General features: G+C 36.3%; 2 protein-coding genes and 1 long non-coding RNA gene across 3 annotated transcripts; 1 reads left to right on the top strand and 2 right to left on the bottom strand.

Annotated features, from left to right (window-relative positions):
* Positions 1-25: 25 nt before the first annotated feature.
* Positions 26-6,944, top strand: krt98 (keratin 98). Its single transcript, XM_043252260.1, has 8 exons — positions 26-408; positions 1,885-1,967; positions 2,049-2,205; positions 4,609-4,770; positions 5,177-5,302; positions 5,857-6,074; positions 6,188-6,198; positions 6,329-6,944. The coding sequence occupies exons 1-8, from the start codon at positions 100-102 to the stop codon at positions 6,433-6,435; spliced, it is 1,173 nt and encodes a 390-aa protein (XP_043108195.1). The 5' UTR covers positions 26-99; the 3' UTR covers positions 6,436-6,944.
* Positions 6,945-6,949: 5 nt separating this feature from the next.
* Positions 6,950-9,312, bottom strand: krt15 (keratin 15). The gene is made up of 7 exons (XM_043252259.1): positions 8,735-9,312; positions 8,433-8,515; positions 8,192-8,348; positions 7,837-7,998; positions 7,635-7,760; positions 7,241-7,461; positions 6,950-7,146 (listed from the first exon to the last, which is right to left on the bottom strand). The coding sequence occupies exons 1-7, from the start codon at positions 9,251-9,253 to the stop codon at positions 7,026-7,028; spliced, it is 1,389 nt and encodes a 462-aa protein (XP_043108194.1). The 5' UTR covers positions 9,254-9,312; the 3' UTR covers positions 6,950-7,025.
* Positions 9,313-11,110: 1,798 nt separating this feature from the next.
* Positions 11,111-14,449, bottom strand: LOC122354481. Its single transcript, XR_006252114.1, has 3 exons — positions 12,869-14,449; positions 11,646-11,695; positions 11,111-11,483 (listed from the first exon to the last, which is right to left on the bottom strand). It is a non-coding gene; the product is annotated as an uncharacterized LOC122354481 (long non-coding RNA).
* Between the last annotated feature and the right edge of the window lie 4,643 nt (positions 14,450-19,092).

The raw sequence follows: 19,092 nt of genomic DNA, 5'->3' as shown, positions 1-19,092 counted from the left end.
GTATTTAAAGACTTTTTGAAACTGACAAAGTCACAGCTAAGTATTTACTTCTGTCTTGTTTTGCTCTTCCACACTTGAGACTTGAACCAGGACGGCACTATGTCTTACCCTCCTTCCAGAGCCCTCAGTGTATATGGAGGAGCTGGTGGTCGAGGAACCCAGATCTCCTCGTCTCCCTCTGCACCAAGGGCCTTCAACCTAGCTGATGGTTTAGACCTATCCACAGACAAGAAGGCCACCATGAAGAATTTGAATGACCGTCTGGCCTCATACCTAGACAAGGTCCGTTCACTGGAGAAGGCCAACGCTGAGCTGGAGCAGAAGATCAGAGAGTGGTATGAAAATCGACCTAATGTCACATTTGACCACACCATCTTCCTAGACAACATCAAAGACCTGAGGAACATGGTAAGTTCAGGGTCTTCAAACAAAGAGGATGATCTGGCATGCACTTCTCTGTACTGTGAAACAAAAAACTAAATGTTTTTATTTTCAATAATTAGAACAAGTCATGTCAAGTTAACTTAACTTAACAGTATCAAATTGTACCAGTACTGTATAATGACAAGATTAAACATGGCAATAAATATATATATATATATATATATATATATATATATATATATATATATATATATATATATATATATATATATATATACACACACACATTTTAAGGATAGTTACATTTCAATTAGAACATCTTTTACTTACCTTCAAATCATCCTAGTTTTTGCTGCTACCCGTTCTCACAAATGTGCATATAAATAGTATAAAAATAAAAAACTTGTGGTAAAGATGCCAAAAATTTTTACTTTGGCGTGTTTATGCTACACGATAGGTAAGATTAGGGTTGTGGGGTAGATACGTCTCGTATGTATTGGAAAACTGTGTATCATATGCACACCAAACATGTGCGTGTCATATATTCATACATTTTTACATATCGATACCACAAGTTTTCATTTTTGGCGTGCTATTTATACACATTTTCATGATATCAGGCTAGTACGTGAGTTACATTAAAACTTGCAGCAGATGGGTGGTTCCCTTTAACAGTCTCAAACTTGTTAAATAAAGTGCGTGCAAACAACAAAATGTGCCTCACACAGCTCTTGGGGGTGAAAAATTTCCCCCTTACTAAATACATGCATTTATTTGCATGATAAATTTCTATATTTCAAATGTAATACACACTTTTTTTCTCACTTCCGCTGACTGTGACACATTCTAGCGGATGGCGTAAGGTGTATTGCACGATTGGTGACGACCAAACAAAACAAAAATGAGTCAGGAATTAGAAGCACAAAATGGCTTTTTTTTAAGGATTTTTAAAAAGTAAGGATTTTTTTTCTTTTGCCCCTATATTTCCCAAAGGCACGCGCGTCAAACATTAGTGACATTACTAGTAATCGAAATGTAAAAAAATTAATAAAAATTTAAATATAAATATTTATGCAATAATATTAAATAAGTAACACTGACAACAGAACACTAATTTGCTTTCAGCATTTGTATTTGTTTTAGCTCTTAATTCATATATATATACTGTATATATATTCACCGATTGACTAGTGTGGGATGGCATCTTGACAAACATCTGTTAAGAAACAGACTGAACAAGTTTGTTGTCAGATTTGGCTTTTGTTCCACATTCTGTGGCTGAACTGAATTCCACACCAACAACCAGCTCTAAAAATAAAATGACTGCAGGTGCCAGAATGTTAATTGTGCAACAGACTAATCCCCTTTTTCCTCTCATTTGGAATTTGGTGTTCTGAGGGTGTATTTTTTGTAACATTCTAAAAAGAATCATTATTGGCACCTGCTTTTTGTGTATAACCATCTGTATAATGTAACAAATTTTCTCTTTTGTCCTGACAGATTCAGTTGGCGTCCAGGGACAATGCCACATTAATCCTGGCGGTGGATAATGCCAAACTGGCTGCTGATGACTTTAAGATGAAGTGAGATGCTGAGTATTTATGTCTCGTGATTGTTTTAATTGGTCATTAAGTGGTAGTTAACTTTGTGAAGCATTACCGCAGGTATGAGAATGAGCTGGCCATGCGTAGGACCATTGAAGCTGACATCGCCAATCTGAGGAAACTTCTGGATGACTTTAGCTTGAGGCGGTCGGATCTGGAGATTGAAATTGAGACTCTGAACGAGGAGCTCATCACACTGAGAAGAAACCACGAGGAGGTACGATATATGACACATATTTCCCATCTTTGCCTCACTGAGCAGTCTTTAGTGTGTTATATGCCTGTCTCTTAAATTTTTTTTTTTAATTCAATCAAAATGGACTGAACTCGGCTGATTGGTGTTTAGTTCCACAGTGTATTATTATCTACTCTTGAAGGGCAAATTCTAGCAAGTAAACGGCGGTAATATTGCCATGACAGGATTTCTATTTTGGGCATTGCCCATGAGACTGGTCATTCAGATATTCCACCCACAAACTGATTCCTGTTTTACACAAAGCTGTTATATAAGCACAAGTAACCTGGAAACATTTACACTGCACTGTGTACAGTAAATATCGCCATGGTGATTTGGTATGGTGATGTGATTAAACTCAGAGCTGTTCAAATAAAAATTTCTGTAACACTTTATATATATATATAGGAACACTATTGACTATTACGTTAGTAGCCTATGCATTTTACAAGCATATTGGTTGTACCTAAAGCACGTATTTTAACGTTAGGCTATCTAAAGAAAACCACTACAACAAATACTGTAACTTAGTTACTATCAAAAATTAACAAACAAGGAGTTTATTGATGGAAACTATATAGCTAGTAAACTATATGTTATGACCGGTGCCACATATAACGCGAATTAGGCAACAAGTTTTGCCGCGAACGTGCGATATACTCATTTGACATGAAACAGATTCGCATGACGCGTTGTTGCGCAAGCCAATTAGCTGACACGTCGTTGAATCAGAAAATGTTTTTTGTTTTTACGTTTCTATCCATGCGAGTAACACAAAAAAAGTGTTTTGCGAGTAGGCCTTATCTAGAGAGTGCAATTTGCTTTGTTTTTGGTGTCCAGACATAATAGATTTATTCTATAATTTTTAAGTTAGCTAAATGGTTAGCCTATAGCCTACCTTTGCATACGGCTAGCCGATTAGACTGCTTGCTTAACATATAGCCTATACAAGTTACAGTAGGTACTTCACCACTATTATTTATCCTACTTACGACTAACACAAATAGATGGTTTTGCAAGATTTTGCCATAAGACAATGCATTTTTGCCCTGTTACAATCCAAGGAGGATTCTGCAGGAGCATACAATATTGCTCATTATTGCTCTTTGTCATGACAAGTCGCTGTGAACACCCAGTTTCTAAAGGGAGAAGTCCACTGTGTTCCTCTGTGCTGACATTGTGAAGACAAAGAAGGATTCTGATTGTTTATGCTTACTAAAAAGCCTATATAATTCAAAAGCAGACGTGGATCATCTCTCGGTGTGAGATTCCAGCACTCCTCACATTCCAGGCTTTCTTTCCACAAACAGACGGCACACACCCTGCTGCGCAACCTGTAACTCATACCCAGATTTATTATTACCTTATATTTCACAGTGACACAAAATTTGAAACCGGTAGATTCAGCTGCATTCAATAAATATATTAAAATATTGACATAAAAGTGTGATAATGTATACACCGTAGTATATGTCATACGCAACATTTGTACAATTTCTTATATAATAAGACTCGTGTTTGCCAGTGCGGTAAAAACAACAATACTGTGTTAGCGTTTTCATATGCCTTATATTTTTGTCATTGTGATTGCAATTCTGATTTTTCAGATTTTTTAATTGCAATTGAAAATGGTTGCACTGCTTAAAGTTTGGCAAACAATATATAATGCATTTTACGACAAGCTTAAAGAGCAGGTTTACATTTATTTAATTACTTTTCATTACTAAATTTGAGTTAATTTAATGCTTTGCTAAAAAAAAAAGAAAAAGAAAAAAAGGAGGCATATCAGAAAATCATTGTGCAAAACAAATCATAGCGATCTGTCTTTTTTTCCTAAACCAATTGAAAGACAAATGCATGAAATGACAGGTTACTGGAGCTGCCCATAATCTGCTTTTTCATAGATAACCGTTTCACACACCAGAAAAACACAGGGTCATTAAGAGTGTTCCTTCCTTCCTTCAATTTTTCTTTTTTCCTCTTGTTCTTCAGCTGCCCGCTCTGCTGGGGTTTTCCATTCCATTACATCATTTTAAACTAAACAGTAATATCACTTGGCCTCTTGGGTCTCTGAAAGGTCATCATTCATGCGTAAACAAACTTAGGCACAGAAGACGCTTTGCACATTTCCAGCTGATAAAATTGTCATATAATAAACTAAAATCAACAAGGCAAAGGCTAATTTTCTCCTGATATCGTCCAGACATGTTTGGAATTAAAAAAAACTAGGCTCATCCCACCACTCCCACTTCTTTTTTATTCCTTATAAATCTGCAAGTGGATGATTAATGCCACGTCAGCATTCATAATACAGCCCATCTCTGTCTCTGTGCCAGATCACACATTTTCTGATGTGTTTTTTTGTATTTGTATTTTTTTTCACAGGAGATGTCTCTGGCTAGTGCTGAGGCTAGTGGTCAGGTGAACGTTTGTGTGGATGCAGCGCCATCTATGGACCTGAATCAGGCCATGACGGAGATCAGACAACATTATGAATCTGTGACTGAGAAAAACCGCAAAGAGCTGGAGTCCTGGTATGCAACCAAGGTGAAGTCAAAACCACAAATGCATCTGTACTCAAGTGACTTTATTAGTATTCATTTGATATCTTGAGCACTTTGAAACCGAATCTCTGCAAACGTACGGCTTACAACTTCATTTCTAACATAAAGATGCATATATGGCAAGTTATCGTGAATTCAAATGAAAATCTTTTAAATAATTAAGAACTATTTTAATATGGAAACCTTGAATTTCGCTAAGGTTTCTAGATCATTTATCTTTCCACTAAGTAACATTTTGATACAATAACTACTGTTTACTTAAGTATAAGGTCGTCCACTTCTGAAAATAACTGATTTGATAGACTTAGTCGCTCTTCTGTGATTAACAGGAAAAATATTGTTTTATAGTGGGATGTGTGGGATGTTATAGTTGTTTTTGTTGGCTGCAGATTGCCACGGTGCAAGAGGAGGTGATCACACAAAATGAAGATCTCCAAAACAGCAGAACTGAGGTGAAAGAACTGACAAACACATTGCAAAGGCTACAGATTGAACTGCAGACCAATCAGAGCATGGTAAGCCTGCACACCCCTACAATAACACATTTATTTGTAATGCAGAGCTTGCTTGTAGGTTGCAGTGTTGCAAGTTAAGGAAAGAAGCAATGCATTATAATTTCCAAGTCTGTGGCGAGACATCTTGGCAAAAAGTTTTGTGCCAGGCTGTTTTTGCTCCAGCCTCACTCCCACTAGTTCACCAACCAGCGCTCTGCCAGCTTTAAGTTTTAAGGGAAAATGTGCTGTAATTTCCTGCGCTTACACATTTAGAGGAAAGAGATAGACTGTTTAAACAGGAGATACTGTTACAGAACTGTAGATTATCAACACTTTCCATGTAATTCTGCCCTACTGCACCAAATAACAATAAACAATATTTATTATTTTAGTTTATTGTAATACATACATATATATATATATATATATATATATATATATATATATATATATATATATATATATATATATATATATATATATATATACAGTTATTATATATGTATACATATATACACACACATGTATATATGTGGGTGGTTGTATGTTTATGTATATATAATGCCTGTACACAGAGATCAGCCCTTGATGGTGAACTGGAGGAAACACAGGGCCGTTACGGGGAGCAGCTGGCTAGGCTTCAGGCCACTGTCACCAGCCTGGAGGACCAGCTCAGTCAATTTTATGCCAACATTGCCAACAACAAGAGAGAGTACGAAACGCTGCTGGACGTCAAGACCAGACTGGAGCGTGAGATTGAAGAGTACAGGAGACTGCTGGATGGAGAAAAGAGGTGATGCTAAAGAAAATAGTATATTCAAGATCTTCAATGTTCAGTGAATACTGAATTTTAAGCTTCCTAAACGCTTTAATGACACAAAATCTCTCTTCCCTTACTCTTTGCAGGGAGTCCCACAGTAAGTTATATATAAGTTATAAGTATATATATATACATATTTTTGTAAATATATATTTTGCATATTAAGCATACAACATCACTATGAAGTGTGCATTGCTAATTAACCATCCCCCTTTGATTGTTTTTAGAAATTGTCACTAAAACAATCACAGTGGTGGAAACCATCGTGGATGGAAATATTGTGGAGAGCAGCGAGAGTGTGGATGTAGATGAGAAAGAAGACGAATCTCCTTAAAAACACTCTGAAGCTATGGACACCACATGTTTTACTCATTCCTTCTGTTCAAGACCTCTGTATTGCACACAGTAAATGAAAAAACTTAAAGTTTACTTTTTGTAAATAAAGGTCCAAAAGCTATTACCTATTACCTATAAGATTTAAATATATACACTTTAAGTACTAATATGTACCTTTAATATACCAAAATGGACCCCTTAGGCAAAAACAGTGACAGCTTTTGTATTTGTATTTGTCTATTGTCTATGAACATTATTATCTGATGAATATATATATATATATATATATATATATATATATATATATATATATATATATATATATATATATATATATATATATGTGTGTGTGTATGTGTGTGACTTTTTTTTCTGATTTTTAGCTCTCTGTTAAATGTGTTAATTTGTGTAAAAGCACAAGTCTCAAAATGTATGACCAACCTTTTTAGAAAAAATCCCTTGATATTAAAGCGATATTAAACAGATTTGACATGAGACAGACCACAATCATGTTTCTGCGGCATCACTGATTTTATTCTCAAAAAGTGGATCACAGTGGAAGGCCGGAAAACTGGTTGTGTTTGGTGTTTACTTTGTAGTACTTGAGACCACTTGTCCATCAACAATGTCTTCCACAATGGTCTTCACCGTGACGGATTTGGTAGAGCTCACTCCTCCTCCTCCTCCTCCTCCACTAGTAGTGGTGATGCTGACGAGAGATGAAAGAGTGTTCCAATATATTCTTCAGAAACAGCAAAACCCAATTACGCTAATTTTAGCTTTAGTCTTCTAACATCTCCTACCTGCCAGCTCCTCCGTCCAGCAGTCTCCTGTACTCAGCGATCTCCATCTCCAGCCGGGTCTTGATGTCCAACAGCATTTTGTACTCCTGAGATTGTCTGTCCATGTCAGCTCTTAGTTGAACGATCTGCTGCTCTAGACTTGTTACGTGAGCCTGTAGTTGAGTCAGCTGCATGGAGTAACGTGCTTCTGTGTCTGCAAGCGTTCCCTCAAGAGAAGCTTTCTGCAGAATAGAGAGGAGGTGCCATTTATTAGCATAGACTGGTAAAAAATGTTAACTTAACCTAGCCTAAGATGGAATGGCTATTCTAAGGATTATCTAGTTAGCTGGTTTCAGAGGGGTTAGGTAACCTATACAAATATATACAAGCAGAATACCAGCTTGGAGACACTTACTTTACTGAGTTCAGATTGTAACTCGATCTCCAGGCCTTGCAGGGTGCGTCTAAGTTCAGTGATTTCAGATTTGGAGACTTGGAGGGTCTCTGTACTTGCTGCAACCTCCTTAGTCAGTGTCTCTGACTGCAGATGAATAACAATGAATTTAGTTAAGCCTCACCAAAGACCAAAACTCGGCTAATTTTCTGCTGTCTTCTACCTTGGTTTGGAACCAGGCCTCTAGGTCGCGGCGGTTTTTGGCAGCCACTCCCTCATACTGCTCACGAATCTCAGCCATCACACGGTTCAGATCCTCCTGAGGAGCTGCGTCTACCTCTACGTTCACTGAACCAGACATCTGAGTGCGCATGGCTGCCAGTTCCTACAATGAGGAGAAAAACTTAAAGATGATGTATGATCCCTGAGGCACATTCCCTGACATTCATAGCGTTTATCAGCATCACATTTGACTGCCTTGTCAGTTCATTTATTGGCAACATGTCTTTTGAGTGAAAGATCTTGCTTGTCGTGTTGATAACAATCAAACAGCGTGATTGAATTGGACAGGTTCTTACCTCCTCGTGGTTCTTTTTGAGGAAGATAAGCTCCTCCTTTAAGCCTTCAATCTGCATCTCCAGGTCAGATCTTGCCAATGTCAACTCATCAAGGAGCCTCTTCAGTCCAGCGATATCTGCTTCCACAGACTGGCGCATGGTCAACTCGTTTTCATACCTGAATGATTAAAAACAAACCAGCTTATTAGCAACTTTTCCTCTAAGTATAAGGGCTTCATATACACTGTAGGTTTGCATTTACTTGGTCTTGAAGTCATCGGCGGCCAGTTTTGCGTTATCGATGGCAAGGTAGACTCCCCCATTGACACGAGTGGCATCTTGGATCTGTCAGAGACAAATAATGATGTTTTTAACCATGCACAGCTTCCAAATACGCATTATTAAGATCCACATGCAAATATAGCTTGTTGCACAACAGTACATGTCACAAATGCATGGCTTTGTTTCAGTCGGATGTGCACAAAACTCAATGAGAACATGACCACACCCTTAATCCTGCAGCTATGAAAACATTGTCTCTCGAGATGTTTACAGTAGCAGTACCTTATCTTGCAAGTCGCTGATTGTGGCCTGGTAGGCAGAGTAATCTCTCGCAGAAGGTGAGGTTTTGTTCTCCAGAAACTGTCTGATCTTCAGCTCAAGATCCGCGTTGGCCTTCTCCAGAGATCGCACCTTATCCAGGTAGGTTGCCAGACGGTCATTTAGGTTCTGCATGGTCGCCTTCTCATTGACGGGCACATTGAGGTCCATATCGCCTCCTCCAAAGCCTCCTCCAGCGCCACCACCAAAGCCGAACCCTGCACCAGCACCACCACCAAAGCCGTAGCCGGCTCCCCCTCCTCCTCCACCAGCTGCAAAGCTGCTTGCCCCGGTGGAGATACGGACCCCACGGCTTCCTGCACCACCATACACGCTGCTGGCACGCATGGCGCCTATGCGACCACCACCTCCTCCCCCAATCATGGATGACCGAGACATGCTTCCCATAGAAACACCCCGCAAGGAGTTTCCACCGAAGCCCCCTCCGGAAGATACAAAACTTTGGCTGCTATAGGACGTCATTGCTGGGGTGCAGAGGAGAGAGTCTTTTTGCTGGAAGGAGAGGGAATGTGGTGCAGAGACGAGGCTGATTGATTTTTATATGTTTGCGGGATGAGGTAAGGGGTGGGTGGAGGTAAAGATGGAGGAGGGGGTGAGGGGAGAATATGAACTACAACTTCACTCTCCGCCCAACACATGCCTAGAGGCAGAGGATCTGGCAGGTGAAATGATATGAATTGTTGGAATGAGCTCCGAGTGAGAGCTCATAGCCCAGGGATACGTGCAAAAGACAAGAAACGCAGAGACAAACGCACAATCTTATCTCAAAACACGAATGCATATGTAACCTGCAACTTTTTTCACAGGATGTGATTGTGTTGATGTGTAAGAGTTGATTTTCCCATGCATGTGTGCGTAGGGTCTCATGTTACTGCCATAAGGTCTGTGTTACAGGCTTCATAACTTGCACGCTGACAGGATGACCTGCGCCTGCCAGTAGGGTTTCCAAAGCAACCGAGTGCTGGATGTGATAAACACATATAAACATTGAGCTAAAACCACACAGTGAAATGGGCTCTTGAGCATGGAATGCTGCCAGCTTCCCCAGAACAGACCTCCCTTTGTCTTTTCAAACATGAACAGAACAAAAAACAACAAAAAAAACACACAGAGAGGGAGCGAAACAGTTTCCAAAGTGAACTTTTAAATTGCACAAGAGCCATCTGGAGACGTACAAGCATGGTGCCGATCATCTTGCGTAACACTCTTTTTTTGAGAGACTAAGCCATGACTCAGATACTCGTCTCCAGAAAATGTTACTTTTATCTCTGAATATTCTCTTATGCGTAAGAAAGCTTAAACTGAGAGCCGAAGCACTGCTCTGGTTCAATTCAACCGTTTCATTTCTATCACCAGTTATTTAAGCTTCAATGAAAAGGCTCTTGCGTTAAGATATACATCAGTAGCGTAATTGCTAGTGTGAACACATTTACAAAAGTTACATTGTACCCTTGTTTAGCTGTCATTACACAATCAAATGAAAACAATGTGCTTAGTGAATTTAGTGAAGGTATATATCAAATGATTCATTGCGTTTAACTGAGCGAATGTGCCTGAGGTTATAAGGTGTAAAATGATGTCAATTTTGTGAGATACTGAATGACAAGATTTATTTGAGCCACATGCACTGCTTTCAAACAGGCTCTTACTTGCTCTATTTTTAATCACAAATTCAGAGAATGTTTTTCCTGGATTAAAAGATCACCTTGTTAAACCATGAGCATCTCGATTTAAAGGACGTTGTGTACATGTGTGTATGCACACATTGCAGAAGTTAATCTTTTAATGAGCCCTTGTCAGCATTTTACTTTCTCTGTGAGAATTTACTGCAAATGTGAAAACCACTGAGGGAGATGGAAGGAAAACATTTACTTCAATTCATCTGCTTTTGCTTGCAAAAAGGTTTTTGTGAAAATTTAAGTTTGCTCACAAAAACATTGTAATATTATTTTCCCCTCCGACCTTAAACTATTATACGTTACAAATAAAAAGGCACTAATAGAACAATATGAAATGGGAATAAAATTATATGTAAAAAAGTTTGACTATATGCGAGCAAACACGTGCAAAATGTTTAGGGGAGAACACAGAAACCTGGTCTCATGGCAAAAACGTATCTGGGTGTCCTTTTTAGCGAGACACAAAATACGTACCAATAAATACATCAGTGCAGTTTCCAAAACAAATGAACACTTACAGGAAGTAAAACCCTGACACCTTTTATTCCTTCCATTTGTGTATAGTTTTGATTAATAAAGCTTAATTTTTACACAATTACTTGAAGAATATCATGCTATGACTTCAAAACAATAATACTATAAAAACTGATGCTTTTGAACGCTAGCGTCACACATATCCAGCTTCATATGTTTGGGTTTTCATAGATGGTAGGTTTACTCTGTTTAGTTTTAGGTTTGAATCCTGTGTAAATCTGCGTAAAAGAAAGTTGAAACGGCACAAATGCCTTTTGATATCAATTTTTCATTTGTTAACACTAACGCTATCGGGTAGGTTTAGGGTTGGATTTGGTGTAGGATTTGGATTTTTTAGTTCTGAACCGTTGCAATACATACCTTAAGCAACATAATAAAAACACAGTAATACGTACCTATGTCAGCGTAATAAAAATGTGCCAGGGTTCACTTATTGAACCTGTGTTTTAGGGCCACTGAGTGGACATTTTTCCTTGAAACTGTGGCAAAACATGAAGTAAGGTACATAAAAAAAATGTTGTACAAAAAGTGCACCGAGGTACATATTCATATGAGACCAGGTTGGAAATTTTTCCTGTTTATATATTATAAACATGTAAATATAAAAAATGTATACTGAAATAAATGACACTTGCACTTACTGTCACTTGCATTGCTGTCAGTGCAGTGAAGTTTCTCGAGGAATGTGTAACTGAACACAAAAAATACAGAAATATGATAATATACATAGATGTACTGCTGTATGGACAAAGACTTTAATCAAAAACCTTGATTAAAGCAGAATACATCTTTTTCTTTCCCTATTCAATCATTTTTCCCTTTGACTTTATAACAGGGCTTACCGAATGTGTTACAGAAGCTCAGTGCGTTTCTTTGTACTGGGTGTGGCACAATCATAAATCTGCTCCATATTTTTGAGAGTAGCATCACTGATATCAAACATTTTATGTTATTTTCCGTTTTGCTGAGTCTTTAATCCGAAGTGCAAAAAAGTCTTTATTTGACTTATCTTACACTAGTAAATATATAATACGTCATTAATGGTATCTGAAGGAAGGAAAGCAAGTGCATTCAGTGAATTCTGGTCATATATCGGATGCTAAAACTTACATAAACAGTCACTGTTTCAAAGACAATGAAAACACTCTCAATACACATACAGGAATTCATCCGAAACTCAAACTTTAAAGATTGAACTGGTTTTTCTTGTCTTGTAGCAGCAATACATATATAGTAGTAAAACAAATAAGTACAGACTCCATAAAAGAACAATATATTTTTTTAGGTGCCTTTGTTTACAAAGTTCTTTAAAGTCTATTCAGCTGTAAACGTACATGCACAATGGGTTTAACTATATATATATATATATATATATATATATATATATATATATATATATATATATATATATATATATATATATATATGTAGTTACAATGTGAGATAAATAATATATTGTAAAAATAATTCTCATTTTAGATCTTTTTTACAATTATAACAGCATTATAACACAATTAAATGCATTAAAAACTTTTTTATTACTAAATGAAACACATATTAAATGTGGATATCAAAAATGTCTTTTTGATAATCCATTGGCTGATTAATAAGCGTTTCTGAAAATTTACATCTGCGAAGGTGCATGAACATTCATGTTACTGTAGGTCAGAAAACTGGTTTGAAGATTTTTGAGCAGTTCAAATATCTCTTGTAAGGAACATGAGCCTCTTTCTGCCCTGCCCTGATTGAAGCACCAGTGCCTAGAATTACACCTATCTAGGATTCGGTGGTTTGAATGACGGCTCTGTCTTTTGTTGAGGTATCCACCCTGTTATCGCCTGCAGGATCCCGGTTTATGACTCACCGCGGTCTCAGGCTTCCTGTTTTGTTCACCCAGCGAAGTTCATGCCAATACTCGTTGTTCTTAGCAGCACTGGCAAACATCTGTACAAATCCATTTCGAATCAAATCCGTGCTCCAAACACTTTGAGATCTTTAGGGTTGAATCACACACATTGCGGTTATTGTGTATGGCATGAAAGGCATAATCATCTTACATAAAAATTGGAAGAGTACTTTCGTGTCACACTTTCACATTGGGATCCTAGCACCGCACATTATTACAGTTCTTCTGTAAATATTAGACTCATGTAGACACAAATGAGTCCCTAAGGTGGCACGATAGATTAAAAATGTTTGGGTTAAATAGCAAAAATTTGCATTCTCACGCAAACATTTGTATTCTCTTACAAAAGCATTGCATTCCCTCAAGAAGCTTTGTGTCCACTCAAATATTTGCGTTTTATTACAAACGCATCGCGTTCCCTCAAGAAACTTTGTTCCCTCAAACACTTGCGGTCTCTTACTAAAACATTGCGTTCCCTCGAGTAGTTTTGTTCACTAAAATTTGCTCAAACATTTGCATTCTCTTGCAAAAATATTGCGTTCCTCAAGAAACTTTTGTTTGTTCATGAAATCTTTGCGTAGACTAAATTAAGCATTGGGATATTTTTCACAGCACCCCAAATTATTTCTACCACAAATGTGTTGCAAGAGAGTGCAATTCTTTGAAATATAATTTCTTTTGCCATCACCATATCCCTTTAAGAACTCCTTAAGGACACAACACAAGTGATTGTTTCAATGTAAATGTCCTAGAATCTAAATCACATAGATCTATTTAGAGATACACTATATGGCCCGATGTAAGAGTATACCCGTTCACCACACCCTTCTACCTGCTTTTGAGCATTTGACTTCAAAACAGCTTTCTTCTGCTGAAAAGCATTTACACTGATGCAACATAGATACAAAGATTTGCTCTATGGCAAACCGTTTCAACATTCAATCTATAACCCGTACTAGTATCTGATTCCGTGCTTATTATTTAGGTACTAGCGTCTTTTGTAAATTAAATTCAATTGATACCAGAATATGAAATTTAAAAGTACGTATTGCTGTGTTTTTATTACGGTGTTTGCGTATTGCAACTGTTCAGAATTCAAATAACCAGGGACTGTCACTAAAAGTTAATGCTCTATTATGTTGGAAATATGCCCTACACTAAATTCAATCCTAAATTCAATCCTTGTTTTTAACTGTGGTTACACAGGATTCAAACTGGCGCTCCCCACCTCTCAAGTACATCTCTTTACTCCTTTAGACACCAAACAAACCTACCGTTTATGAAAACCCATAGATATGTAGCTGGATATGTGTGATACTAACGTTCAAAACCACCAGCATATTAATATTGTTTTGACGTCAAAGGAAAAGGAATAAAAGATGTCAGAGTTGTACTGCCTCTAGTGTTCATTTCTTTTGGAAACTGCAGAATATGTACTTATTGGTACATATTTAATGTCTCACTGAACAGTGCCACCAGGTATCTTTATGCCATGAAACCAGGCAGCAATAAAAATAGCTTGTTTTGGATCCGAGGGGCAAGGTGACATCACCCAGGCACAAACATTTGCAAAAACATTGCCCCCAGAGCAAGAGTTTAACGAATAATAATCTTTTTACCATAGGCAGCAGCCAGTGGCATTCACTCACTTTACGGCCGACTTGATTAAGCTGAAAGCAAGCGTTGCATCACAAATTGAAATTGCAATCAATGACAGTATCTTGTCCAAACTGGATACAGTATACAGATGCATGTTAATTTTCAGACACAGTCTGAAATAATACTTGCTTTGATGCATTTGGTTTAAACAGTTTATTCATGTGCTGTGCAGAAGTCCCAGTGTAAGGAACAAGTAGACGGTTTATTTTTATTGGCATCCCAAATCTTGTCTGAGAACTGATCTGAGCATTTTGTTTTGTAAATGAGGCACAGTGTCATGGAGAGTTATGTATGTTTCTGTTTAGTTTGATTTAGTTTTTTGTACAAAAATCTTTAGCAGCATTGTGAGAAACATATTAAAATCATTTTAAAAAGGTACTAATACCTAAATAATAAAAAATGAAAAATAAGCATTAGTACTTAATAGAGAAGATCTAAAAAATAAGTTCTAGTAGCATGAAAATGGATATTAATACTGTTTATAGATTAAATGTTAAAACGGCTTGCCATATTTGCTCCCATTTAGACACTGGAAGCCAGGCACTGGTTTTTGTGAGGTTGTTTTAGCTGACAGCATCTGGCTCACAGTCAGCGTTCAATTTCATCCCAAAGGTGATCAATGTGGTTCAGGTGTGGGTGTTGTGCAAGCGGACAAGCTCTTCTTGACTTAAGGGATATTGCTTTGTGACTATTGACAGTTGGAAGCACTGAATGCTATTACTAGCATTGAGATTTGTTTTCACTTGAATTAAAAGCCTAACCAATATGGTTAATTAGAAGGGGGTGGCCACATAATCTTGGTAGGTCAAATGAAAAGTATTACACACATTTTGTGATAATTGGTCTCAGACTTTCAATTTCTCGTGATCTGACCGTGTTTTGTCAAGGATTTAACCTGTCATGCAGAAGCACAGCTCATGCTAGAATCATGGGTGGATTCATCAATCTGTTGTTGAGAGGATTATCCATTCAGAAACATGATTAAAGAGCTCATGGCTTACAACAAGCTTACTCCAGATTGTTACTTTTCCAGTTTCCTCAGCCCCCCCAAAATTACTGTGACAAATAAATGAAGTGACAAATAATCAAATCAAATTAAATTAAGTTAAACTTTAAGTGACAGAACATTACAGTGCAGGTCCTAAAGTAAATATAACAGTGGAAAAAATGGTTAAGATTAATAAATAAATATTTTATAATGTTTTATACTTTTTCGATCAAATAAATACATTTACTTTTTTTCTATCAAATAAAAACAAGTCTAAACAAATATAATTAAATTAAATTAAAATTAAAAGATTTAAAAAAATTCCTTGTAAGTAAAAAAATTAAGTAAAAATATTTAGATTTAAAATATTGAATATATGCTGTTCTTTTGATCCTGAAAAGTGTAGCATCATTTCTACAAAAATATTAATCAAACAAATATTAATATGAATTGTATTAATATTAAAATATTAATAAAAAATTAACATTGATCATATAAGAAATATTTCTTGACAATGATATTAAAATTCATTTTGAAGAATTGTGTGACTGAAGCAATGATGAACATTCAGCTTTACAATAAATAGAAAATAGTTGTCCTAATTTTTCTCCATACTGTATTTCGATCAAATAATAGAAGCTTGCCTTCTGAAATTATTATTATAATTATTAATCTACTAACTTTTAGTGTATACTCATCACAAACTATATTGATAAAACTTGAAGTTTTCTCGGAACACATCTGAAATGCAATCCCAGCAGTGTAATGGAGAATAAGAGAAAAAAGTGATCAGAGGTATGACTGTCTATATAAACTGCTGGAACGATGCCCAGTCCTGCGGTATGTGTTCTGAAAATACAGTTTATTCTGTTGTATGACCTGCACAAATAAGGCTTTACAGAACCATACTGATTGATTTCCTTCTGAACTGAGTGATGTTTGAGAACTATGAGAAAATTCCTTGGCTGCATAGATCTTGTCGGTTTGTGCGAGGCAGAGCAGCTGTGTTGATAGTTGATCTGTCATGGGTGTGAGAGCGTGAATGAGCTTGACTAAACTAGTTTTCAATGGTGACTCATTTATTAATCCGATGCCACCTCAGAGCTTTTCAGCCAGGGGCCTGAAAAAAAGCGAATCTGCGCTCTTAATTATGTTTATTAAGTCATTCAATTGAATAACTTTTCATAAAGGTGAAGTCTTTTCTGAATGTTAACCTCAAGACTCGATTCTTTTCGTCAACCGTTCAGTTCAGTGTGAAAGAAACAGAAAAAAAAACGGAAGGGACTTTGCGCCTGGTCTCTAATATCTGTCTACACCCAGGTTATGTAACAAAATAAAGGAGACCAGGGCCATACATGCCTAAAATACTGTATGCTTTTAAGAAGCTCAGTGATGTTTATAAAGGCATAAATCAGATGCAAGTTTGATTAAGTGTGGAGCCCTATACATGACATGCAAGAAAAGAAGTAGGACAATGGTAATATATATATATATATATATATATATATATATATATATATATATATATATATATATATATGCACTAATTAATAATATAATAATTATCATTTACATCACTGTTACTTTATATATATATATATATATATATATATATATATATATTTAGTTTTTTTGTAAATCAAATTCTTTTAGATGTCATGCATCATATTAATTCAAAAAGCAACTATATATTTCTTTAACCAAACCTTAATGAAAAGTAATAAGAATTTTCATAATAAAAAGGCAGCGGCTAAATGTAAACAGCAATTTTTACACCAAGTGCAAATAGCAATAGATTCTATTTGCACTAATTGAAAACAGCAGCATTATTTAAGTGCTAATAGCATTTTTACACTATTTATTGCAAGTGGCAGTTATCTGCAGCCCAGTATTGAAGTACATTATAAAACAGAATGCAGCTTATCGATGTTCCCTTTAATTCAAATGATTAAATAGATCCCATGGTTGACAGCCTTATTGGGACAAAGCCCTCGCTACACCCGCCTTAACTCTACCCAATACTTTATTTTCAACTTTTTATTTCCTTCATTTTTTTCTTTCTTTTCATTTTTACTGAAAATAAATGCTTTTCTGATGTGATTTGAAATTAAAAAGGGAGAAAAAAATTCATTAGAAGCCGTCACCTGCACCACTGAATAGCCACTGCCGGCAAGGTGGGTTATTTGCACTTAGTGTAAATAGACACTCAAAATAGAATCCCATATGCAAACTAGCCATATATTGTTCATCTTCATTTTTTTTAAAATCAATAACCTAGAGCGCATGATTTACTTAAAACAAGGCAACGAATTGTGGACATGATTTAAAGGAGACCTGGGCAACTGAAACACACTCAGTTCCTCCAAGATGATGAGATTTAATCTGCACATGCTCAGTAGGAATCTCTGTCTCTGCTTGAGAAACAATAATTTCACCTCAGTTGATGTTTTTAAGAAAACGCTCAAAATGTAAAAAAAAAAAAAAAATGTATGGTTTTCCCCCTTTTTTCCCCTTTCTGCATGTCACGTGTGGGTCTCTGAACACAAGTGACCTTCTGCATCAAGAAGACAAAGTCTTTATGAAAAACTGTTTAGAATATCTCCAACCTTCATCATTGTGCAAAAAGGTTTTCATTCCTATTTTATCTGAAAAATATAACAGGCGTATATACTTTTTGGTTTTTCAACCTAATATTTTTCCAGAATTCAGACCTGGAAACCTGGTTCAGATCTATCACACATCTCGTCTACAATATTTTATTATAACAACATGTTTTTTATCTTCATTTAACCATTAACCAAACCACTTATCATTGTGTTATTCTTTGGGCTTAGTTTGGATTTGTGTTGTAATTTAAGAAAAAAAAAATGATAAAAATGTTTAGTACAAATATGCATTAGTCAAGCTCAGGTACTTAAGCACTTCTTATTGCTTAATATGCGATTATTCAATATGCCATTAACAGTAAGCTTACATGAGAACGTCATTTTAATGTATTAAGGTTGGCATTTTTATCCATCTTTTGAGATTCTGATTATATAATACAAATATCTTTTTGTAAAGGGATAGTTCACCCAAAAATGTACATTTTGGGTCACACTTTATTTTAAGGTTCATTTTTTTGTTATTAACAAACAAACTATTAATTATAACTTTTGCCTTGATGAACTACTAATTGGCAGGTTATTAATAGATGGTAAAGTAATTAAGTTCAGGTATTGGCTAAGATTAGGGATGTAGAATATGGTTGATCGGTGTTCCCCGTGATCGTGTATCCTAGTGAATCAAACTCAGAGATCATTTTGAAGGCTCAGGAAGCCTTTGCAGGTGTTTTGAGTTGATTAGCTGATTGGCATGTCTCCGGCCTAATTTGTTGTGAATTGGTGGGTTTTTGTTTAATGTGAGCCAAAATCATCACAATAAAAAAAAAAACACTTAAACTACTTCAGCCATATTCTTCACATGTGGTGTATAGCAGAAGAAAGTTGAATAGCCTGTATAATGAAAGAATTTTCATTTGGAGTGTAATATCTCT

This window comes from Puntigrus tetrazona, chromosome 11, assembly GCF_018831695.1.
Source record: "Puntigrus tetrazona isolate hp1 chromosome 11, ASM1883169v1, whole genome shotgun sequence".
Taxonomy (NCBI): domain Eukaryota; kingdom Metazoa; phylum Chordata; class Actinopteri; order Cypriniformes; family Cyprinidae; genus Puntigrus; species Puntigrus tetrazona.
Note: the sequence above shows the minus strand (reverse complement) of the source record. Positions and strands in the feature narration are given on the sequence as shown.

Coding starts and splice junctions, on each gene's coding strand:
- krt98 (XM_043252260.1), top strand. CDS start 100: ATGTCTTACCCTCCTTCCAGAGCCCTCAGTGTATATGGAGGAGCTGGT. Junction 1,968..2,048: donor GCTGATGACTTTAAGATGAA/GTGAGATGCTGA, acceptor GCATTACCGCAG/GTATGAGAATGAGCTGGCCA. Junction 2,206..4,608: donor TGAGAAGAAACCACGAGGAG/GTACGATATATG, acceptor TTTTTTTCACAG/GAGATGTCTCTGGCTAGTGC.
- krt15 (XM_043252259.1), bottom strand. CDS start 9,253: ATGACGTCCTATAGCAGCCAAAGTTTTGTATCTTCCGGAGGGGGCTTC. Junction 8,516..8,734: donor TCAGCGACTTGCAAGATAAG/GTACTGCTACTG, acceptor TGTCTCTGACAG/ATCCAAGATGCCACTCGTGT. Junction 7,999..8,191: donor TCAAAAAGAACCACGAGGAG/GTAAGAACCTGT, acceptor TCCTCATTGTAG/GAACTGGCAGCCATGCGCAC.